At 42.3% G+C, this 25,792-nt stretch overlaps 1 protein-coding gene across 17 annotated transcripts in view; it reads right to left on the bottom strand.

Annotated features, from left to right (window-relative positions):
- Nucleotides 1-25,792, bottom strand: part of SLC6A6 (solute carrier family 6 member 6) — a 57,727-nt gene that overhangs the window by 15,514 nt on the left and 16,421 nt on the right. For all 17 annotated transcript variants that reach the window (XM_058845428.1, XM_058845433.1, XM_058845434.1 and 14 more), the window contains 7 exons: nt 17,951-18,190; nt 17,232-17,366; nt 15,131-15,365; nt 9,292-9,424; nt 5,865-5,999; nt 3,839-3,942; nt 3,601-3,725 (listed from right to left, as the gene is read on the bottom strand). In XM_058845428.1, coding sequence (XP_058701411.1) covers nt 3,601-3,725; nt 3,839-3,942; nt 5,865-5,999; nt 9,292-9,424; nt 15,131-15,365; nt 17,232-17,366; nt 17,951-18,190 — 1,107 coding nt within the window. The remainder of the gene's footprint in view (nt 1-3,600; nt 3,726-3,838; nt 3,943-5,864; nt 6,000-9,291; nt 9,425-15,130; nt 15,366-17,231; nt 17,367-17,950; nt 18,191-25,792) is intronic.

The raw sequence follows: 25,792 nt of genomic DNA, 5'->3' as shown, positions 1-25,792 counted from the left end.
TGGCAACTTGGCATTTATGGCAGGCTCTCAGAGATGAAGAAATATGGTGAGGCTGACAAAAAATTCTGAGGGCAGATTCAGAGCGAAACCAGGAATGCCTGGCTCATCTGCTTGTTTACTTTGAGGAGCCTTCAAAGTTCCAGTTTTCAAGTGGATTCATGTAAATTTCAATGGGAAAAGAAATTTTTTTAAAGATGCTGCAGTGTGGGGCCAAAAAAATCTTATCTCTGATCTGTACAGAAAAATATCTAACACTTCTCTTCCTACCTCCCACTTTTCCTTTCCAACAAGATGGAAAAAGAAGCAAGAGAAAGAGGTAAAACGAGATGACTTTTTTTCAAACTAAAGAAAACTTTAAGTCACTGAAAATACTTGAACATAAATAAATACAAATTAGCCAACAACCAAACAACTAATTTTATTTTAAATGAAACACAACTAAGATTTTATACGACAGAAGATACCAAAAAATTGGTGAATGTCTCAAATTTTGGGGAGCTTTGATTTTTTTCCCCCTTAATTCAGTGGATACAGTAGATCCTCTCTGAGGGAGAGCTCCTAACAGATGGCATTTGCAGCTCATCTGTGCAATTGATGAGACAGATATGAAACTGCAAAATTTGCTGCAATTCTGTATGCTTTGGCCAGTGAAACTGTTCTTGCACTGTGATACCAACTAATACCAAGTGCCCTAAGCCCTGAGCTAATTTTGATTTTCCTTTGAAACTAAGTGTTGAAATATAAAAAGAAAAGTCCGTGTGAAAGAAAATGTTCCTGGCAGGCCCTCAACCGAAATATAAATAATCTAAAAATTGTTTTTAATTTGAAACCCTGTTGTTTTGAAGGGTGTTTTGCAAAAGTGAAGCACTTGTGGCTGCTATTAAAAGCCAGTGAGGACTGCCATGATCCCAGCCCACGCACTGGCCGATTGCCATGGGGTGCTGTGGCATGGCTGGAGAGTTGCAGAGGCAGAGACCAGGCAGGCACCAGGAAACCCAAGGCACTATTGTCAGACATACTTAATCTGAATTTGTTTGCAAATGGAATTAAAAAAAAAAAAAAAAAAAAAAGGCAAATCTCATGCTGGTGTAACAGTGCTACAAATTGCATGGGTGTTAAAGTATTTTCTCCAGCCAAACAGAGGTCACACGGATTAGACAGGACTCACTATGGTTTTGTTGAGCCCCCACTGCTTTCCTCTCTATCTTTAAAAACATTTCTGAAAAGAAAATAAAAGCTGTTTATTTAAAATCTGCTTTCACTGAGGATTCAGATAAGTCTGAGTTAACTGTTGAGTAAACCTGCTGAAGCCAGTGAAGGCCAGCAGAGACCAGTGCTTTCAGCAGGAGCCAGCCCTGGCTGACAAGTGTGTCCCAGGCACACAGCACCAACACTGAATTTGGCACTGGGAAAAAATGTGGCCATGAGGTTCTGCTGTCAGCAAATTTGTTGATGTCCCCATGGCTTTCAGGAGTGCAAACAAATGGTGTCGTGGATAGGGCAGGAGGAATTTAACTCACTGGGCAGAGATGGGGTCTCAGCCCTGTGAACAACATCTTCTGCCAAGCGCTGCAGCCAAGTGGCAGCACCTCTAGTCACTTTTTCCTGACCCAGGGGAGCAGGTCTGACCTTGCATCAAAAGAAACCAAAAAAAGGCAAGGCCAGAAAAGAGGGGCTCAAGCACCTGCTAAATCCTTCTGTGCTGAGAAGAAGCAATGAAAACTTCTCCCAGAGCCCCATGCAGGTCCTGGGACACTCATCCCAGAGGGACCAAGTGTCTTCAGTAGCTCTGCACTTATCTCTCTGAGAAAGGCAGCAAGAAAACACATGGAAAGTGGTCTGGATACATTTGGATATTTTCAGTAGTCTTTACTGTCACATAGAAATGTCCCCTAGGACTTAGCCAAAGACCAGCAGTGTTGGGCACCCACGACATGGTGAGACAGTTGCAATCTCTGGCCATTGGTGACAGATTTAAATAAAGGAATAGACAACAAAATATGCAAAAAAATCAAAAGCCGAGTTCAGAAGCTAATCTGTGCCCTTGCTGTCCCTATAATAATCTTTTAAACCCCTCCTTTAAAAAAATGCTCTTTGAGGTGTTGGAAAAAGGCTATTTAAACACTGAGTTAATTTGTGTTTAAAGACTACTTAACAACCCAGTGTTACTATAGAATTGTTTAATTCTAAAAATGTCAAGTGACGAGAATGTAGCTGCCTCTATCAGAGATATAATAATAAAAATTAGAATAAATATTGACCAGAGAAAAACCTAATGTACAAATACTTTAAAATGCTGCTCTTGGAATTGATCTACCTACATTAAAATTGAAAAAAAAGCGGCTATTTATGATTTATTTAATAGGATTATTCCCTTGCTTCCTGTTTCCAAACAAAGCAATCAACCTCCGATCAAAATAAGCATTATGGCCAAGCTTGTTTCTAACTGCACTTGCAAGAGCTATGCCAATTGCAGCCACCCAAGAATCCAGTGGTGCCATCAATGCCATGAGTTTTTCATTAGCCTTTGTGAAGTGAGACATTTTTCTTAAAGACTTAACTCCCAGAGCCATGTAATTAGAAGATATATAGACTTTTTCATTTTAATAGCATGTTTGCAGAAGAAAGCTTTCAAATACTATGCAGGTGAATTAAATGTTCTCAAAAATTAGAAGGAAATATCAAAAGTGCACTCAGGTGACATTGTTATTACTAGAATCTGGTTTAAGCCTCATGGCTGTCAAGGCCCGATTCATTATTTCTCCGTGGTAATTCCCAACTCATCTGTCTGTTCTATGTGAAAACACACGCTTACACCTGCCCTCATGGACTAGAAATGCACAGAGGAAAAATGTCATCTGTTTTGTTTGAGATACAGTCACAAGCTATGAGGACTGAGCTTCTACCTCTGCACGTGCATAGCTGAATGTTAATGGGAAGGACACTTCTGAAATATGGGAGGAGCCTAAGTTCATGTTTCGAAATGGAATTTGACAATTCTGTGAACCTCACACTGAAACTACAGAGGACAAATGCAGGATTGCAACACCTAGAGCTCCTGCAGGTGAAATGGTCCACAAAACCCTGGAGATGGAGTTCTCCGGCTTCTCTTGCCTTTCAGTGAGATTTGGGAATGAATGTGTGTGTGTCCCTTCAAAAGGCCACGGTACTGATCCTACTCTAGTGCTGTGAGCAAGCAACACTAAGCTATGAAAAATACATAAAACACTGTCAATTTGCATTTGAATGAAAATAAAGGTAGTCTGAAAAGAAGGATGGAATAAATTCTTGAATCAATGACATTCTGGACCCTGGATAATGGTGTAGTTATCTCAGCTCTAATATCAACTCAAATGGATTAGCACACTCTAGGAAATGTATTTGCTGTCCTGTAAATCAAGACCGAGTAGACAGTACAACCCCGGCTAACCCTCACTGCTCTAGATTGAAGCCCAAATCAACAACGTGCTTATTTTTTCTGGCAATTATGGGAAATCTTGTTCTGTTTTATCACTTTAATGTTAGCTGATTGGGTCTGCAGAACTTTGCTCACACGCTGGGCGGCAGTGCCCACCACCACTGCCACCAACACCATCGTACCTGACTCTGCCACATCAGCAATGTTCACCCCTTGCTCTTGTGCCATGAAGCCCAGGACGGAAAAAATTGCGAAGCCAGACACAAAACTGGTACCACTGTTCAGGCATCCCAGCAGCAAACAGTCCCTAAGTCACACATATGTCATGGAGCAAGTTAATTAAAAAAAAATTAACCCATTGTCCCTACTTTATTTACATTATTTAGCTAAAACACTAAACCCCCTTGGATGGAAACTTGCCTATAGCAGTTGTATTTGTACTTGTTGTAGCTCCCCAGGGAAGTCATTGCTCCTAAGCAGATTGCATATGAGAAGAAGATTTGTGTCCCTGCATCTATCCAGACCTAAAGGGAAAGATAGAAATACTGTTATTACCAGCATTGTTGCATTGCAACAATCAACACAAACACACAGTTCAAACTAAGCAAAATCAACAAACTAATTGTTTCCATTGAGGGTGAGAGCTAAAGGACCAGGGAGACAGGGAAAGAGAACAACACATTTGTAAATTTGGTTTTCACAAGGAAAAGAAAATTGTTAGCATCAGAACCCAGAAGAACATAATCTCTACAATAGTTCCTGTTTCCCCTCCCCAGAGATGCTCAGTATTTCTAGTTTCTTAGTCATTCAGCTGATCCTTCCTGTTGGCGCAACAATAAACGTGTTTCAGTGCAATAGGAAATGCACAAGTATTTATAACATTGCTCATTTCTCTTGTAACTCATTTCAGTTAGAGTCAGCCGACAGATTCCTTAAACTGAGGATGTGAAAAGCTTGAGAAACAGGTTTGTATATTTGGTTTGTTTATTTTTCTAGCTTTCTGGTTGTTTTTGTACCTGTTCAAAAGTGAGATAAAAAGCCATAGGGGTGGGGGGAAAACAAGCAAAATACAATGCACTTTATAAGATACATATCTGATCTTGGTCTCATAATTCTTTGTCTTGATTACATTAAAAAAAACCCACATACAGAGTGAAATAACCGTACACTATGAACTTCTTGGCTAGTAAATACATAGCAAGCTATCAAAACACATCCTCTGAATCCCATCTGTTCTCTTCTTGCTGCAAATTCATGTCTGCTAACACCAGTGGAAACCACCAAGGAATTTGAGTAAGTGAGATGTAGACTGAGGACCATTACCTCCTCCCTCCCACCATCACTTCCCAGCACCTTGCTGACTGCTGTCTCCTCAGAGCGATGCTTTTGCTAGACCGTGGGCAGGAGCTGGCCAGCTCACATGAACCTCTCCTACATTATCTGCTGACACTCTGGTTACGGCTAACAGTAGGTCATAAAAATGATAGGGTCCCATAAAAGAAGATTAAATCACAAAATATAGTGTCTCCTGTGAAAAGGGTGTCTTGTAAAAGAGGCAAAGACTAGACAATGAACCAAATTTTCCTTACATTTCTTTCAATTACCCTTTTCCTCCTTCAGTTCTTTAGCAACCACTGGAGTTTTATTTTAACAAAATACTATTTAGAAAGAAATAGCAAAGACAGATGTTATTTCTTATCACTGTGAACAAAATTTTATTTGTTTCAAAGATCCCTTGTTTCTCTTTCTTTTATCATGGGGGAATATTGTTTTGGGTTTCTTTTCATTTCTCACATGAACACTGTTGGCTGAAACAATGCTGATCTGCTCAAGTGTCCCATACTTGCACTCTGTGAGCACAGACAGAATTTCTATCTATACAGAAAGAGTAAGCCTAGCTCCCACTAGCCAGGGCTAAGCAAACAGTAGCTCCTGTGCCTCAGAAAGCATTTTCTTGACCTTTGCATGGGTTTTCATTCTTCTATAATTTCATTCACTTCTCTCCCAGTCTCCTCCTATGGAGCGGTGGGAGATAAGTGACACTGGTACTCACAGTTGTCGCTTGCTGTTCCATCTGTGAAGCTCACGTGTCTCTCCTTTGAAACTAAAGACTATCCTCATTAAAAAAATACATCTCCCTTACCTTACCAACAAGAAAGCTGAGATTGTATAACGGGACAGAGTCTACAGTCTCAGAGTCCTTTGACACAAAAAAAATACACACGCATACACACAAAAACATACACATGGAAAGATGCATTAACGCATTTAACAGTGACCTTCTCAAGCAGATCTCTGGAAAATATAACCCAGCAATAAAGTTCGTGCTATATTTGGACCTCTAAAGACTGGAAAAAAAGATGATTACCATTACATCAGCACCATCACCCTCCACCATCCCCCTTTGCACAGGAAATCATCCCGCTCCCCACTCGTGGTTCTGTACCTGTGGGTCAGCTAACCGTGAGATATCAGGGTAAAGATAAAACTTGATGCCTTCTGCAGCTCCAGGCAGGGTCACGCCACGGATGAGTAGAACAAGGAGCATGATGAATGGGAATGTGGCAGTGATGTACACTACCTGAAAATAAGAAAAAAAATGGAATGTTTAGTCTATGGCAGCCAAAGCTCCAGAACCAAGAGAGGTCTAACAATGGGAATTCAAAGCCCCCTCATACTTAAAAAAGGTCCAACCTGAGTTTCTGTGTCTACTTTTAGTTTCATGGTCTTTAACACCTTATTGCCTTAGGCCTGAAGGCAATGCATGAATCCCTCCAGGGGCCCCAGTCAATGGTCACATCACTCAGACACGATTTTATACAATTCATAACTTTTGTTCAAATTCTGCCTTTGCACTTGTCCTCCTCACATCACAAGTGCACCTCTGCCAGGGAAGTGAAAAGGTTTCCTCACTGAGGGCCCCTGAAACATTATTACTTCATTCTTTATTGGAACTTCAAAACGTACAAACTTCAAACTGTTTTGCAAGCTCTGCTGCTACCTCTGACCTTGCTGTGCAGCCCCACTGCTGCTCCAACAGTCAGCTTCCCCAGGGACTGTGCTCAGAGATGAAGGCAATTTAGTCCGTGCTCCCTTCCCATCTCCTTGAACACATCAAGCCCTTCAGGTTGGCATCAGCCTCAACAGTGGTAATTTCCAGTCCTATAACTTCATTCTTGCCCTTGCTGCCTATTCAGCGACATCATTACTGGAAACTAAGGCTCTATTCATCCAGTTTGAAAATATGTCTTCATTATCTTTAACCTCTATTCCCACTCTCTTTGAATAACAGCCTACTTCTTCTCTTCTTGTTATCTCCTCATTCATTTGATGAAAGAGCCCTTTGCTTTCATCTCCAGCACGAGGGTTAATTGAGCTTGCATTTGGACAGTTCTATCTTTAGACCCACACTTTTTGACCTCTAACATTTTGCTTTCTTTGCTCATCAGTGCTTTCTCTCATTTTTTATATAACTGCTGTGCTACAATCACTACTGTCCAAGAAAGGGCATTTTTCTTGGAGTCAGATGATTCCCCCAGGTAATTACAGTTTGCTGCCATAAGTTAAAATGTATTTTTGTTTTCCAGAATTTGCTTAACTACTGCAAAGCTCACAGGATGCTCCATTTTTCTTCATAAGTATGTCCTCTGAGAATAACGAGGAGAACTCAAAGCCCGCATTGCCATAGTAATTCACAGAGTAGGGTTGATTTCATGGAATGAAAGGAAATTTTTTCACACATGCCCTTTTCAATTCTCTCTTTGAATTTTCTGTATATTTTCCACAAATAACACGTATTGCACATTAGCCTAGTTTCACCAAAACCAGCATAGAAGGGGGATTTCTGCACCTTCCTATTTTTTAAAAATAAACCAGGACTATGAAAAAATCAAAGTTTTCTTACAAAAAAAAAAAAAAAAAGCTTTGATGTACTTGCAGGAACTGAATGAACAAAAACTCAGGTCTTTGCACTGCAGGAAGGGATTCTCTCACAATGCTGCAGGAATTTTCAAGATCAAGCACATTGTTGAAAGCTTAAGCATAACTAATATTTTTCATAATGATTTCATATTTATTTTTCCAATGCTTTACTAAAGGATTTTAAGACTACATCTTCCCCCCACCCCCACCCTGCTCTCCAAAGAGCCATTAACACACTGGAAAGCAGGGAAGTGCTATAAACAACCCTCTACTAAAGTAAACTAGACTTCTCAAATAATTCAAGCCCTCCATTAGAGTTTACAGTTTACTTTTGTTTGACCCCAAAGTTAATGGAGTCAGCCAGAGACGTTCCAATGGTTTTGTTGGTCTTTGGCTGCACACCCGCATGAGCTCCGCTGCCGCAGGGAGCGGTGAGTGAATTCCTACCAACCGCCCTGTTTTAGACATGAGACCGTTCTGCAGGATTTGCAGAGAACACGGGTTTTGAGAGAACTGATTTTCACAGACCTGCTTTCAACCTTTTATCTTCATGGGGAGTGGAAATAGTACCACGGGGAGATTGGAATGTCTCTCTGTGCTACCGGAGCCTTCACTGAGCGGACACCAGGGTTGCCAAAGGTGCTGCGGGAATGTTCACTTCCACCCTGCTGCTGCAGGAGATTTACTGCATCCACCTTTACTATAAAACTTGTACAATCTCCTCACTGAGTCACAACACTCAGAGGGAATAGAGAAGCAAACATTTTTGTCAATGCATCCTTTAGAGGTATGGAAGCTATTCTTCAGGGGAAAGGTGGTGGGAATCCAGGGTAAGGCACCAGCTTTTTAATGAGGCTCATTGATAAAAAAATCACAGAAAGCAAGGCAGAGACTGCAGTAAAGTAAGTGGTTTAGTCAACAGTGGAACTCAGGAGGTCTGGCTTTCTACAAAGTTTTGTCTCCTGGTTGATTCTGCAGTGCACAATAAGCTAAAACTGCTAAATGATGCTCTCTCTGCAGCTGAGGCACTTGGAATTTCTCCCCCCAGCTTCTCTGGGGACTTATAAAAGAGGAGTTCATACTGTGGCCTTTTTCTTAGGAAGGGCACTAATGGTGTCACTTCCTTTCACCTAGTTGAGAAGAAATGTGGGGAACTTATAGAACTAGAGACCCCTCCTTGCCTGTCAGACTTATCTGAACACTGCCTCAAGCAACAAGATTGAAAGCTAAGAATTAGACAAACAAAATGGCTTCAAAACTTATGAAAATAGGTATAAAAACACTACTGAATGCAAGGGGGAATAGTATTGTGCTTCGCACCAATTGACTGACCAAGACTTGCAATGGAGCAGGATGTTCAGGAGTGAGGAAACTGTTATACTTTACAGGAAAACATGATTCTGAATAGCATGTGATGGGACCAAACCCACAAGCTATGCAGGATCTTTGTTAGTGACAATGCTCCTGAGCGACTACCTAAGTTTAGTCTTGTGTATCTACACAGAGCTCCTCCATAAGCGAGCGGCATTTCAAAAATGCTGTGCATCCACAACACCCCTACCACAGTAATGTTAACATCCATCCTGCTGCACTGGGATAAACTGGACTGGAGTAGGAACACAGACACACAGTGCAGAGCACCACCCATCACAAGGCTGAGATCTTCTGCACTCATGACATCAGTGGGATGTTCATCCTCTGAGAGCCGAAGTGGGGCTCTATCTGTGCTTGTATCTGCTTCTTGATGCACTTCCAGTAATGGCTACTTGACTCACAGGCATTTTGGACATTGGTAATGACTTTCAAAAGTCAGCTGAATATGAATTCTTCTCTTACGCAATGGAAAAATACATTTTTTCCAGGAAATGGTGAATATCTTCAAGAACAGCATTATTTAGTATTCCTAACATCTCTAACTGTAATGATTATAGAATGGGTAAAAGAGCATTTACCTTCCCAGTGGATTTGACTCCTTTCCAAATGCAGAAGAAACATATCACCCAGACGAGGAGGAGACACAGTGCTAGATCCCACTTGATAATACCAATATCTTCAATTCCCGAGGACAAGCTCAGCACATTGCGCCTGAATATTTGAAGAAAACAAAACGAGAGAGATGCAGGAGCTCAGCTGATGCAGACTCTGGTTGTGATGGCTGAGAATACACGATGGTGTGGAGGGCAGCTGATGCACAGACACATCTCTGCTCTCAAAATACTTGCTAAGCCAATGGCTCATGTGACCAAAGCTGTGCTTTGCAACCCTACATCTCCCCTATGTCTGTGGGGCTCCTTAATTCAATATACCACACAACAGTTAAAAAATTTAAGCTCCTTTTAGCAGCCTAGGACCACCCCAATATGAGATGAAAAAAGTATTTGATTTCTTGAAGATCGAAGACCAACTTGCCCCAGTGAAGCTGCCTGGCAGCAGTACACACCATGTCTCCACCATGGACACTGGCAGCTGACCTGACATGCTTCTGCTCCTTTTCAGTTCATTAGCAACGCTGCCACGGGGAGGAAAGGGAAAAAGCAGTGCAGGGAAGTGTCAGGCCATGCAGCTGTGCAGAGTGAAGGCTGGATCACTTATCTGTTCTCCCCTTGGGGCCCCCCAAACAAACATTGCCCAGGTGCTGACACCTGCCCTCAGCACCCCAAACACCAGGGTCTCATTTAGCTAACACCAGATTATTTGGGAAACTTTATTCCCTCATTTAAGTTAATAAATAAAAAGTAATTCCTGAGCTGTGTTTTAAGGAAGCAGCATCTGACCATTAAAAGACTCTGATCCAGAAGGAAAATACTCATTAAGGCTTCTCTTTTTTCAAAATTCCAATGACTTACAACTAAATACTTAAACTATTTTTGAAATAATTTCAAAAATTTAAAAAAAAAAAAATAGTTTCTGCAAGGTTTTTTTAGTCAAGTTTTGACCTCAGTTTGACCACAGAAATGCCCTGCCCCAAGACTACAGAAGTGAACTTGCTACCTAACAATTTTTTTTATTAATTATTAGTTACATTTTATTTTCAGACAGCTGTAAAAGTCAGGCACTTTCATTCACCAGAGTCATGGAGAGCAGAGCCCAGAGCTGGGTGCTGGGTCAGGCTCATGTGTGTGGTGTGCACAGCTTTGCATGGGGATCCAGTACAAGACAGACCATGGTGGTTTGGTTTTCCCCTGAACTAATGAATTTTTTTTTTTTTAATTTTTTTGTGCTATTACCATGGAAATAATTGTGAATGAAATCACTGATGGAAAACCTGCAATTAGTTTTTAGAAAAAGCCCTGGATTGGCCAGTTTAATAGGACTCAAACCCTCGCCCATCTGTTTTTGCGTCTCTGTTTGCCAAACTCACTTGGATTACCTGTGTGACCGCGTTCTCACACCAAATGCTTTATTCTCTCTGAACGTGTGTGTATTTTGTTATGGAAAAGGACAAATGGCACCAGACAGGGTAAGTCTGCTCTAATCAGCACAGCTATTCAATAGTTATGAGAAACCCCTCAGTAATGAATATTTGGCATAAAGTTGCAATCCTGCTTCACCTGAGCCTAAAGAAACAAAGGAAAAACCTGCTGTGCATATACAAAAGAAGAAAATACATTTATAAGATGACAAAGTTCAGCCGCAACCTTCTGTGCCTTTTTAAAAAATAAATGGCAATTTTCTAATCAAAGGGGCAGTTCATATTAAAAAGGCAATCTATAGAGTTGGCTCTCAGGAAACCGTGAATAATTAACTGCGAATGCCTTTTGGAACAGGGAGCTTTATTAATACATTCAGCTAAGACTTCTTTGCTTTTTACTGCCAAACTAAAAGCAAGTGGCCAACTCTCCTAGAGTTTGCCTCAGCAATTCTTCAAAGACTTTTTTGAGGACACCCCAGTGGGCTACTGAGAGCCAGATATCCTGCTTTTCTATGCTTTTTTCACTTATCCCATCTCACAAAGACTGACTTCCTCAAGGAATACTCTCAGAATTACCAGGGGAGCTTCAGCATTACAATTGTTTTATGACTTCTAGCCCTACATATTTTTGCAGAAAATTTTGCAGCACTCAACCTGGATTTGTGACTCTGTGAATTCAAATTCAGAAAGGAGCATGAGCTGGGCTGCATTGATAACTCTTCAATTTTGTTACATAACCCCCCTGCTACTGAGATTCAGCCAAGCCCACTCAGCTACCTTCACACCGCTCACATACGGAGCTGTTACTCACTCAGATTTATAGAGTGATGCTGTCATTAACTATCACTCATATATAATCAATGGGACAACACGCTGGGGCTGAGTTTGCTGTAAACAGGAGCTCTTGACCCTTGAACACCAATATGTTCTAGTGTGTGCAATATGGAAATGTAACAGGAGCTGTAACTGGCTCTACAACATAAACAAAAATAAAACGAAGAGAGTTATGCAATCCTTGGGGGATATTCCAGCTCATTAATCATGTAATGCAGACAGGACTTTTCAAACCAGGGAAGGTGAAGCACCCTTTCATGTTGGATGGACAAGAATAATTAACACTGAAGAGGTTGTGCAGAAGAATACTAAATGGAGAATATAAAACAATTTTAAAAACCCTCAAGTTTGCTCTTAAAGCTCTTAAAGGCAGAGACAGCTGCTCTGGATTTTGTTTAGTTTTTTGTGTTGCTCCCTTTAGGCTTACATGCCATTAGCATGTGATGGTCTTTCTTGGGATTTGGACAAATAAAGTCTGCTGATTACCAAATATTTATAAACACTTGGCCAGCACCAGACAATCAGAGGTTTTGTTCAACCATAATTACCCTATTACACTTATCCCTTATGTATTAATGTGCGTAAGCCTTTAAGGTTTTGAACTTCAAAATAAAATCTTCAGAAATAAGACCTGAAGCATGTGATACCAAGAGGTAAATCTCCTGATATAAAGCCTGATTTTCTTAACCCCCTTTCATTGCTGCTCAAGCAAGCATGTGATTTGCACAAAACATTAATTCAAATGAACTGAAATGTCAGGCAGCACTAACGTCCAGCCAGGCTAAGAAGTTCAGCGTGAAGAGGTTAATGCATCTAGGTGGTCAATTATACCTGGGCAGCACTAGTTTTACAAAGCAGTACTGATGAGGACACTATATATATATGTCCCACAATAAAAATTGCATTGGGTTTCAGAAACCAAATACTCCCAAACCTCTGAATTAAACTGGAATTAATTGTGCCACAATGCAGATGGATATCTCCAGTTAAAGACTAATTATTTACCTGTCCTTTCAATATCAGTAGCTGGCTGGCTGGCAGCCAGTATTGTCTATGGTGGACCAGTACCTGAAAGTTCTTAAAAATATTTTTAATTTCAGAATTGCAAAGAATAGTAGCATGGCTAGGAAAAATAAAAAGGGGGATATTCAATGCTTGCACCATGTGAAAGCTATGCTACTTTAATTACAACAGTGCTGCATGATCTCTGTTCTTACTTTAAGACATCAATAGTTATTTATGCAGAGACAGCAGCTATTTTTAATACTCCTCCAAGTGTCATGACTCCTGAAGGCAGCCTGCTCTGTTAGTGGCAGTTTTGCCCATGATGAAACAGTGAATTATGAGCAGTATGTCTGTCCTAGTAGGATTACAAAGCCAAACTCCTCCCTAGGAAGACTCCAGGGAAGAGTTCAGCTTAAAGCATCTAAAACTGTTGAGGACAGAAGTTAAAGTGGCTGCAAAGTGCAGGGAGAGCTACTCCAGAAGCACTAATCGCTGAGCAACCTTTGCTCCAACTCTGCTACAGGCACAGTGAGGGCACAGCTGAGGACAGCAAAGTGTGTGAGGATCAAGGATTTGTTGTCCAGCCTCAGGCCCCTCCAGCCTGACTACATCTACAGGAGGATTTGGCTCAGCTTGCAGAGGAGTGTTCTGACTTGATTTCCCTTAGAGGGAAGTTAACTAAAACTCCATCACAAAGATGCTGCCATGGGGACATCATTCCCCTTACCCTTGGCTGCCCTGCCATAACAGTCTTTATCACACACTTGCTGTGTTATCCACCGAGAGCTCTGCTGTTCCCCAGTGTGCTGAGCCCTCACTGTTTTACAAGCCCTTTCCCAGCTCCCAGCTCCTTTCTGTTGCAATATCTTCAGTCTCCTGAAGTGAACATGCTGCCTGGGGCCCTCAGGGAGACAATTTGGCCCACAAATCTGCAGTACAGGAGTAGGAGTTTCCAGAGCAGCAGGACAATCCCATGGCCACAGCAGGAGCTGTCAAGCTCACAGCTGCTCTGAGGTACAAGAGGACTCTCAGCAAAATTACTGCACAAAAGCGATGATGAGCACAGTGCTTTGGGACTCTAGGGGAGGAACTACTTTCAGAGACAGCACTGTGGACTTCTGCTTCCTTGGGAGGCCTTGAGAAGACCTTGGAACACACGACCAAACCAGTCACTCACTTGGATTCAAGGCCTTCAGTCCCAAGTCATTGTGGGAGAGTTCAAAGGAGTGAGACCTGCTCCTCTTATACTGGAACTTGCCTCTCAGTTCCCCCAAAATATCCAAAGGTACCATTTAATAATAGTTTTCCAACTTCCTCCATATTTACAAGGGAGGAATTCACCTGGGGAAGCAGCTGCCTCTAAACATGGAAACAGCAGAGCTCATGGTGTAAATGCTGCTCTCAGAGCTGCACTGTCTCTCACACCAGCCACCAGAGCCTTTTGACAAACTACCAATCCAAGATTCAATCTGCCCCTTTATATTTTGGCTCTCATGTTACAAATTTTAGCACAGTTCTTAAGACCATTTTTTTCTAAACCTAATGCATGCCAAACATCTTCAGCATGAACATGATTCCTGCTGGGGATTTGGCTGATGCTTATTTTTAAAAATAGAGAAGTAGGTACAAGTTGATCAGAGATGAAACTGCACTTTAAACATGCTGAAAAAGCCAAGCTGGGCCAGAAACTGATTCTACCCATAAGTGACTATCAGAGCAAGCAAGCAAGCAAGTAAAAAAGTTATTAACAAACTATTTGAAGATACTTTGGATTTAAGTTTCCCTACAGGTGCCTTCCTCTGCTGCTATGTTTTGACACTTACATAAACACACAGAGTTTTGAGGTCATGCCTGTTCAGAGATCACGTTATGCAATATGATTTAAAACTTAAAAAATAATAGAGAAATGAGAATAAGAAGCTTATGACTGATGAAATTCAGGCATCTGGCAAAACAGTCTCCTCAGAGACTGCAGAGAAAAACGTAACAGAGATGACCTGAGAAACCTAGAATACAGGACAGCATTCACCACCTCTGTCAGATTTATTACTGAGGTCAAAGCCTTACATTGTTGTCAGACTGAAGAGAAATGTGTTATAGTTTCACAAAGTGTACTGCAAATGCTAACAGCTGGGGAAGAGGCAACCACAAAGGTGATGATTTGTCACTGTTTCCACTGTAAATCCCTGCTATCAGGGCATCTGCAGTGACTTGTTTGTGCTCTCCTGCCACACGCAGAGAATCCAGCCAAGAAGGAAATAAATTTTCTTCCAAAGAAGAAGTTGTACTGGGCTTTTAAAGCTCCCTGTATGGTCTAGGATAAATACACTTACATATCTATCACCTGCCTCCACAACTCCCAGACTTACCAGTGTGTCTCAAGATAGGTGAGAACCAGTAGCAAACACTGGTCAAAAAACTGATGCCCAGAGCAATTTTCCTATCTAACACTCCCTACTGGGCTTCCATAAAACCTCAGGACTGACCTCTAGCATGCCACCAAAAGCTCCTTGAACACACCATAAAGAGGGGGTACTTACTCCCAAAACTCTGTGACAGGAGAGGTGAAGTTAGTGGCATTCAGCGATATCCAAAGCGTTTTGTTCTTCCTGAGAGTGTCTTCCACGCAGGTCGGCGTGTTCCACTTCTGGTGGCAGTGTGCCCATGGCAGGACGCTCTGGAACGACTGGAACAGGTAGTAGAGACCCCAGGCCAGGATCACGATGTAGTACACGTTCAGAAGGGACACAATCACTATGGAAGCATAACCAATTCCTGGAAAGACAGGGGGAGAAAAGAAAAACGTGCAGATGTGACAGCTGCTGCACCTTGTGATCTCCTGGGGCTGGTGCCATTCCTGCTGTGTTGTGGGCTTGTACCCTGCCCTACCCTACTGCTGATGGAAACTCAGCTCAACCACACATCAGCACAGACCTGCCACCATCTCTGGCACTCAGGGATGAGTTTCTGGCTGTGGATTGCTGACACTGAGGGAAGGACTGCAGGAATCTACCCAATTTAACACTAACCCAGCTATTTCAAGGTTTAGTAGAGGGAAGTCAAGGCATCAGGCTTTGCTTATTTGCTGCACTATCTCATTTCTTAGGTATTATGTGTGCAACCTCATTCTTGCCACACTGTCCCCCAAGCCAACTTTCCTGGCAGCAGCTCAGCTGGACAGCACCTGCACCACTCAGTTATCAACTGGCTGGGCTCAGTCTATGTGGGGGGGAAAAAAAAAAAGACATTTCTTGAATGAGATAAGAAGCAATAAATGTGAAAGTGGTTGTTTCTGCCTCAATTTCACTTGTGCAAAGGAAGCATGGTATTTGTGGCTTTCATGGTTACCTGCATCAACCTCTGTTTACAGTTTGCCAGTTATGAACCACAGGCAGAATAAAAATACTTCCTTTAAAAATTTAGAGTTGTTTGTTACAAGAACCTATCCTAACCTATTTTAACATCACTCTGATGGATATTCCAGCACTTGGGATAGCTTCCTCATATTTCACAGTTTAAAACCTTGTTGCAGCAGGAGTCTTTATCACCAGAGAATATTTTCATATCAGATGGAAACAAGCAGAGCAAGTGCTATTTATTCTGTGCATCTGCATTTCTTTCAGCATATACAGTTAGTCACATTAGCTACACTTTATGGATGCCTGGGAGATTGCTATTTAAACAAGGAACATTCCTCCTTCCTCCTCCTCAAAAAAAAAAAGTTGTTTTCACAAAAGTGGGAGGAGGAGGAAGAAAATTAAGCTAAAGCAGCACAATTACATCAGCTTCAGCAGCATTTTGAGTACTAGGTGGGAGGGTGAGCCTCAGAGAAAACCCCCACTTCTGCTTGGGGTGACATCGGGGGAGAGATGCCTGGAACAGCAACAGTGGCAGAGATAGAGACACACCAGTGTGAAGCGCCCACTCTTTCCAAATGGGATTTGAACAGGGCCACATGTTTAGTGTAGCTATTTCAAATGATTCTGCCTGTGCTGTCCGGCTGTAAAGGGCAATCTACACACAAGACAGGCATCCTCCGTCACTTTTCTAACCTTTCATTTTTCCTTCTAGTCAACTTCCAGGAGTCTTCATACTGTTCCTGTGATCACTGAGCAGGAAAAGGCCCTTTGATAATATCAAACCAACATGCCAGGACCTACTCAGTTATGACCAAAGCCCTATTCCTGCATGCCACCAAAAAATACTGTCCAGGTTTTGACTGTATCAGTAGCAGATGGATGATGCCAATGATAAGCTTGCACATGGAAGAAAAATTTTGATTTCCAGACCAAAATAGCATTTCAAAGATGGTTTCATTAATGCCACCTAGCCTTCCAAGACAACACTTTCTCTGATACCTGTAAACAAAATGTGCAATTGCCTTAAAAGGCATAATATGCAATTTCTTTCTTCGTTAATGGCAGTTTTGCCAGTTAACAAACTGATAGCATCAAAATCAATATCTCACTTTTCCCTTCAGACTCTCTGACTTCTACCTTTCCAGGAACCAATATCATACCCTTAATTACTAGAGCAAATAGCTGAGTTAATGGACATGAGGGGAATGGTGCTGCTATGTAGCAGAGGGGCTACCCTATTTACAGAGGGGACTTTAAGCAGTGAAGCACAAGATGTACTAACCAGTGAAAATAGGGCAGATCTTTTCCCAGCATGTAATTCCACCTTCGGAGGTATACTGTCCTAGCACCACCTCCAGGAAAAACACAGGAAGACCTCCCCCAAACAGGAAAATGAAATAAGGTATAAGAAATGCACCTGTTGAGAAAATACAGTAGTACAAAATGAGATTAAATGAATGAACTTATGCAAGATCATCAAAAAAGTGGCAACAGGCACACATAAACAAACACAGATATTTGATACAATAATATCACTATGCAATAATCTTATTCTGGGGTACTTTTGCTCATTTTCTCAGTAAAAAGGATGAGTATAGGCTGGAAAGGGCATTTCTTACCTCTTTAAAGTGAGTATCTCCAAAAACAATGGCAGATTGTTAGGCACACAATACTTTCACATGGCTCAGACTGCTCTTATTCTGAAATCCCCTGGTCTGAAATCCTACTGGTCTATATTAATAGCATATCTTTTGGTTAAAACCCAGACTCAGTTGTAGCAGAAGTAAAAGAGTAGGAAAGGTTCAATAGCACAACATTTGAAATTGCTGGACTTTTTCCTTAATAAAGTTTTAATAAAAACTATTTGGCGATGAAACAATCTCTCCAGAATACTGGTGAAGGAGGCAAAAACCAGATGTATGAAGAGTCTTCTTAAACACTGGATGAAGGCACTGAAAAAGGGCAGACAGACAGATTCCTGAGCATGGAATAAAAACTCACCTCCGCCATTCTTGTAGCAGAGATACGGGAACCGCCAGACGTTGCCTAAGCCAATGAATCCACCCGCCACGGACAGCAGAAAGTCGATCTTGCTCGCCCACTTCTCCCGCTGGGGTGGCTTCCCCTCTGCCTCATCCTCAGGCCGTGTCCCTGGGCTCTTGCCAGGAGAAGGTTTGAGGATGTCCTTGTGGAAATCTTTTAAGCACTGAAGCTTTTCCTTTGTTGCCATATTTCTGCTTTCTACACAGAAAAAGGAAAAAAAAAAAAAAAAAAAGAGGGGTTTATTAAACAGTCTTTTCCAACTGAACTCTCTAACACTGCATGAACTGTTTAGCCAAACTCATTCCATGCAAAATAGTGCTGTTTATTAAGCTGAGATAGGAAAATATATCTGTTACTTCACTGACCAGGAGAGACAAAGTCCCCCTGACCGTGTGGTCACCTCTCTGCAGCCAGAGCAGTGCAGAGCGCTGTGAAGCTCTGGCACTGCTCACTGTTGACCTGCTGCCTGCAGGGAAGGGGTGCCCCAGGAACGCTCCCCGTGCTGGCTCCTGCACGTGGTGCTCCTGGGCAAGTGTCTAATGCTGCTTCCATGCCCAAAATAAAGTACAAATCACTGCGTCTGGCCCCTTTTAAAACATTCATGTGAAATACAGAATAGTAAATCTCACCTTTCCAGATAAAACCCATTCTTCTACTTCCCAATAACCTGAGCGATCCTGTATTATTTATTGCCTGCAATTTCCATTCCCTGAAGTACTATAAACCTTTCAGAAAACTATACATTCATAAAAACTGCAATGGAAAGTCATTTGTTCTAATCAGCCTGCAGGAACTGAAGGAATCTTTTCAGTTTATTCCATTTTCATAACTGCACTGTTTTCCCTTGACATCAATAAAGGGACAAAAAGAAGCCTTTATATTCAATTATTGTGAAATGCACACCTATGCAATGGAACAGTTTGCTGAGAATGATGGCTCCTTAGTTAATTAAAAAGTCAGTGGCATGAGTAATATTAAATCATTGCTGGTTTAATAATTTATATACATAACTTATCAAAATCATAGACATTCAAAAATAATAACAGAAAGAATTATTCTAACAAGTGCCTTTTTAACCAAGATTTTCTAATGAAAACAATTTAGGAGTAACTCATAACTTCTATGTTAACTGAGATCTCAGGCATATGTGACCAATTCATTCCCCACATAACTCAAGCGAGTTCAGCTGGAGCTGACCAGTTATTTTTGCATAGTTGATACTATAATACAGTTATTTTGCATGTTGATACTGAAATTTTCACCAGAACCAGGCAAACTAGCAAGTTTGTTCCAGACCACAACCATTCACTGCTTATACATGTCACTATGAGTGCAGCCATAAAAAAAATCATGCTGCAGATAATCCTGTTTGATAGCTGCCAGCCTCCCCTGTACCTGCACACCTGTTTTGATCTCTAACCTGACTGAGCTTGTGGCAGTGACCCAAAGACTGAGCTGACATTAGCTCTGCAGGAAGTTTTTAATCCGAACATGATTTTGAGATAGATATGCATCACTGTACCTGTAATGCTTTCCACTCCCCACGGAAAGTTTCGGAGGGCTAACACTGCCACAAACCACAGCAGCTCCACGCTGGCCCCACTGGCACGTTGGTGGCCTTCGCAAAGCAGGCACTGCGACAGCAGCTGCCTATCAGGCCGTGATCTAAAGAGGGACTTTCATCTCCACAATGTTAATCATTATGATTTTCTGCTGGTTTTAAAACAAGGCCACTGGTGAGTGTACTGGGTGACACGAGCACTGCAATACCTTGTGATCAACAGCAGAGAGAGCTCGCAGAAGGAGAAAGTGAATCACAGGGTGATGGACCATCACCACTGCAGGGGGATGAAGGCAGGACATATTCCACTAAAATGTCTCCTGCTGGTCACTGTTAGAGACACAGTATGAGATAAAGCAATAATGGAATAAAAATGGTAGGGCCAGCTCAGTAACAGCCTTTAGGCACTTAGTTGCTTTTGGGGCTTAATTCACAGTAGCTAACTTGAGTTGAGTATCATGAATGGAGATTAATGGAGGTGCCTCTAAAAGGGATTCACAGCAGCCTTAACCTCCCTGAGACATCTGCATCTCACACCAAGCCCCAAACGGGCACCATCCTGCATAAACCCCTACTGTCCTCTCTTGAGGGAAAAAAAAAAAAAAAGTGGACACAACTGCATTTCTTTGAAGAGGTGGTTGATGTCCTGCTCTCACTGCAACAGCTACCAGGTATGGAGAAAACTTGTTTTTGCTTTCTTTTGCTATTTGTTCTGCTTGAATCCCTATCTTTCATCTTGCAGGAGCATGTCATAACCATCAGGCAACAGGCTATTCTGGGCTGAGGAATGGAGGGCATTTGGATCGTCTCATGGAAGCTGTTCTTCACAGGGGTTATTGAAACACTCATCAACAGAGGGAGAAAGCGTGCAGAAGAGAGAGGCTCACACCTAGTGTTTAGGGTATGTTCTTATTTTTCATACAATTTTTTGCTGATCTGGTGGGACAGCCATAAACCTGCTTAAGAGGGCAGAGAGATATATAGATTTATAGATCCCTGCAGGATTAGGTTTGAAATAGGAGCTTAACTGCTCTCTGGGGAGACTGATACTGGAAATACCCCGAAACAGAACACTGGGAACACAGGCTCTTCTTATGTAAAAAAACTTAAGGGGACCTGCAGCATTAGCCACCTCTAAGATTAAAAACTCTTCGGAATGGCAATTTTTTGCAATCTACTTTTATCTCGTGACACAGAGTTCTTTATTTTTCTGCCAGCTCTAATCCTCTTGCCTGCGGATTTACTTTGACCCAGGTGTTAGTCAGTTCTATCCAGAGTTTGCAAGGCTGACCAATACAGATTGCATTCTGTAAACCCTGACTCTCCCTGGGACAAGGTGATCACCGTGTGGTTTGTCCCAATTACCCACACACAAATGTGAAATGGTGCCTTTCCAGACTCTTTCTTTGTAACTGAGTGGAACTGCATTATAAAAAGGGATTTCTAATTCATCTCAAGATACCCCAAATTAATGGATGCGCTTGAAAACCTAATTAGCAAGTGGAAATTTTGCTTCAGCCTTAGCTGGGGCGTGACGACAGATCGTGATCTCTCCCTCAGTCCATGAACCCTCAAGGTCATGGCTTGCTTTTGGGGTTGTTTCACTGTATGAGTGGCAGATGAGCCACTACAACTTTGAAGCAAATCGCCAGCTCTCAATAGTGGGGCACACTACCTATCCAAGGCTTGCCCAAAATTAGTAACAGCCCAGCTTTACTGTGTACAGACTTGCTAAAATCCTGATTGTGTCTGGAGGGCCGGCAGCTGTGGCTGGCAGGCACGTACGGTCCACCAGTACCACAGGAACTGTCGCTAAGCAGCCACCTGGGACTGTGGTCCCGGCCCATGTCACGTTCAAGGGATGTCGGATTTATCCCCCTGTGCTGCCAACCATTGGTGTCCACCCAGCCATTCCCAATTACAGGAACTGTCCACAAAGGCTGCAAGGGTGGGGGGTACGGGCGATTCTCCCTGCCGAAGAAAAGCCAAGAAAAGTAAGTTTGTTTAGTGAAAGGCATTGTCTTTTTCCTTAATGGGGTTGGAGTTTCATTTCCTTTAGCTATGTCCCACTGGGTGAGGCTAAAATGGCTCTTAAGGGAAATAGTCTGACAGAGATGCTGAAACAATATGTTGTCACCGCCCAGGTCAGAACCAGAGAATAATAGGTTATTTTTACTGTATCACTTAGTGGGGATGGTATCCGAGATCTAAGTCCATCAGATTCCCCCAAGGAAATATATTGTGAAAAAATGCTCTTACAACCACATAGTCCAAAAGGAGCGATCCAAGTCTGAGGCATATGTCTGCCTCCCGGAGACACACGTCTGCCTTCCAGGAGCCACATCTGACTGTGAGAGTACCCCCTCCAGGAAGCTTCAGATGGCCCCAGGAAGCTTTGGCTTCATCTGATGAACTCAATATGGATAAATAAAAAGCAGCAGTCAAGCCTGCTATTTATGGTGTGCCCCTGGGCTGAGCCCAGTCACATTGCAAGAGCCTGATCCAAAAAAATCCAGCCTGGGCCAGGACCAGAACTACTCTCACATACACTTGTACCAACCCTCATTAACTGAGGAGGGAGTAATTGACTTTGAAATCGATGCTGGTAAAATTATGGAAAAATAAAACAAGGGATCATGCACGGGCACTTTGCACTCCTCAAGTGTCTGCTTGCTAGTGTGGCCAGGAGGCCCTTACACAGGAGAGTCATGTGTCTGTCCCCTGCACAAATTTCCTCAGGTCAAACACCCTGCAATAACCCAGGCTCCCTCGCTGCCCCCTGTAAGCAATCAGTCTTTGGTGCACAGGTGAAAACACCACAAGACCAGCCATAAGAGGAGCACTTTCACAGCCAGCTCAGCTTGGGCCATCCCCTGGGCTACAGCTATCAATCTTCACACGTGGAGCCTGCACCTCAGATAACCCATACCCTTTAAAAAATACTGGCATTGAAATGTAATCCTTCATAACATGCAAAAAAATGAGGGGTAGAGGAAGGGGAGGTGCTGCACAGAGGGGGCAGACAGTGAGCGATGCCCGTAAGGGAAGGCTGCCAACATAGCCAGGACCTGCTGGTTGTCAGAACAGACACAACTCCCAGGACTGCTGAGCTACTGACTTTTTTTGACAGACAACCCATGGATTACACATCTGAAAATACACTGTGTTCAGTTTTTGCTTTGGGATTACAGTAATGATCCTCTCCAAGCTTCTTACAGCCGAAGACAAGCGACCAATGCACAGTGACACCTTCCAGGAGGAGCCTTGAGGACAAATCCATTGTGGATGCCACCTCATTTAATAGTCTCTAAAAATCAAATCTTTCAAACACTGTTTTTCCAAATGCTGATGGAAAGGGGAAAATCAAAGTATGCCTGTACACACAGATATGTGTTTGTAAATATTTATACATGCTAAAATGTACGCTCTGTCTTGCATCTGAACGCCAGAAACCACAGCAAAGCAGATACTTCTTTTTTGGCCAACGCGTATAAACTTTGATTAAAGAGTCAACATACTGAATTGTTCACTAGAATGGTAACTGAATGTGTTTTCTTCTAGCTTCTTTTTCCATTAGAAAACTAAAAGCAAAGTACACATTCAGAGTGTCTTTGACCTTGATGGGAATGCTGCTTGAAGAATGACTGTATGGCTGTACCACTGATTTTATGGACTATTTTTGCAGCATGATGTGTATCATCATTACTTCTGCTTTCAAGCACCCTTCTCTACTAAGTTCAGCCTGTGCAGAATGTATATCTCGAGCTTCTCAGTGCTCTCTCATCCTTTTCTGCCTCAATGACTTTTGAAAGACATCAATTTACCACATTATAATTAATTTTTCTAACCCTGTTTAAGCTCACTGCCTCTTTAGCCATTGCCATCTCTCTTATTTTTTTGTCATTTATTTTGCATCCTGCAAATTGAAGTCAACATTCCTTTAAAAACTGAGCTTTCCTAGAACTGCTGTTCCTAGAATAGAATCTATTTGTTGGCTGTCTCTTTTAAAAAATTATTATTTTACATTCACATTAATGAATATTTCAAAATTAGATGCCCCAATTGCTGGATCAGAGCTGGTTTTCAAATAAGCAGCTTCCACTTTCATTGAGAGCAATGGAAAAACTGCTATTGATTTCAACAGTAGTAGGATCAAGTCCCAAATAAAACTGCATTTATTATGTTTGGCTCATTTCCTAGGATTACTTGGAACTTTGAGAGCTGTAATTCTTGATGTTGACAGCTCTCCCTCCCTCCCAGGGCAGTGTGGTTAAGCCAATCGATACATGATTAAAATAAACAGCCCCCTGATCAAACTCATGGCTTTAGTGCAAGTCTTTCTGATCTGGAAGAAAAAAAGCCTTTATGTCTGCCAGCCCTCAAGGCCCCACCATTATCCAAGGAGCACCTGACTTCACTTATTGTCCCTAATTCATATCCAAGTTCATTCTGCTTCATTGAACAAGATACCTACGATTTCTGAAAAATAATACCACTCCCGTTACTCCACACATTGCCTCTCCTCCTCTTAAAAAGTGCCTCTAAAAATTCCCCGAACTACAGCCCACTGTTCTGCCTTTAATGGACTCCTCTTTTTCTGTATACTTTTCCCTGGGTTTGGGTTGTTACTTAAACCCTAGAATCCATTCGTCCTTTCTTCTTTCTCAGTTTTTTCTCCAACTTTCTCCATCTCCCTTCTCACTTCATCATTTCCTTTTCTTTCACTGTGATGCTTTTTTTAGTCTTCTAAGATTGACTGGAAAATCTGCTACTGAAAATTTTCAAGGAGGAAAATGAACTTCTTTATAAAGCTGAAGCCTACTCTGAAAGAAAAGCCCAGGGCTTAATGCAATTTCTTTTTCATCAGTTGTGGTCTGGACAAAAGGTATCTTTTTTCCCTACATGCTTTTTTTTCTTGCTGCTGTTTCCATTCATGCTCTTCAAATGCTTCAAATAGGCACCATGTCACAGCACTGAGCTGTTATAAAATCCTGCATCTTTTCTCAGATTTCAGCAGCAGAAAATCTGCAGTCACATAATACTCTAGATGCTCATTTTGTTCTACTTATTTATGTCAAAGAACAAAGCAGTTACAACTAAACCCAGAACAGGAGGAAATGAAAAACTCATTTTCCGTTGTGTGGGGTGGAAAGGAGGAAAATGAATACCCAGAAATTCCAATGGATTTCAGAGGGAACATGACCCTGACCCTAAGCAGGGGCTGAAGCAAAGATGATGCTCCCCAGCCTCAGGGATGGAGCCTGATTCCCCAGGGAGATGGCACAGTGGCAGTCAGTGGGGGAAGAGCAGGGGATGCAGTGAAGCAGAGGTCTGGCACACTGAGTCACACTGGTGATGACTCTGTCCTACTGAAATCCCCGTGGGCAGTGTCTCCTGCATCCCAGTGCAGAACCAGGTGTCCTGCCTGGAGAGCCATGGTGCTCCTGCTCTGTCCCCTCCTCAGAGAAGCAAGCCCAGGGGTTGCTCTCACAAAGATGACCAAGGGAAGGAGCGGGGGGTTGGCAGAGGCAGAGAGACTGAGGGAAAACTGCTCCTCCTTTGCACTCTGAGCAGGAGAACAAGCAGTTAAAACTTGGGTTTGTTCATGTGAAGCCAACTGCTGGCCCAGTTTAATGCCTCTGGGTGTGCCAGCTCACAGCCACCTGACTGTCAACAGGCTGGAGAGAAGCACCAGCTTCCCACTGCTATCCCTGCCTGCTCCCTCTGCTCTACCAGCTCACCCACTCTGAAGGTGGAAAACCATTCCTTCACTGGGTGACACCACCTCTTGAGGTCTTTGTCCTTATGAGAGGGCCTTTAACAAAATGCATTCTATCCATGTAGCAAGCTGATGGCTTTCCAAGCAAGACTGTTGAAGAAGATTCAACAAGCTGTGTACATCCTCAACTCTTCAGCCTCCTTGTGCCCTGAAGTTATACATCTTTTGACCAAGAGAACAAGCATTGCCTGATTTTGCTTTCAATTCCGATGGTCTGCTTCTGAATGGATTGCAATTCTCTATCAAACCCTGGTGTCAATTAAGTAAGTTCTATTGCCACAAATAAACCACATCAAAATCAATTAAGGGATGTCCTTCATCCTGCTATGAAAAAAGGCAAACCCCCTAAAGCTCACAAAGCTTATGAACTCAAACAGTCAGTGGTGTGCACTGTGCCTATTGAATTTTCTGCATGTGATTAATAGTGTATTGATCCTATGTGACACTTCTGCAAGGCATT

The sequence above is a fragment of the Poecile atricapillus genome, chromosome 9, assembly GCF_030490865.1.
Source record: "Poecile atricapillus isolate bPoeAtr1 chromosome 9, bPoeAtr1.hap1, whole genome shotgun sequence".
NCBI classification, from domain to species: Eukaryota; Metazoa; Chordata; class Aves; order Passeriformes; family Paridae; genus Poecile; species Poecile atricapillus.
The sequence above is the reverse complement of the archived record's forward strand: the minus strand, read 5'-3'. Positions and strand labels throughout refer to the sequence as shown.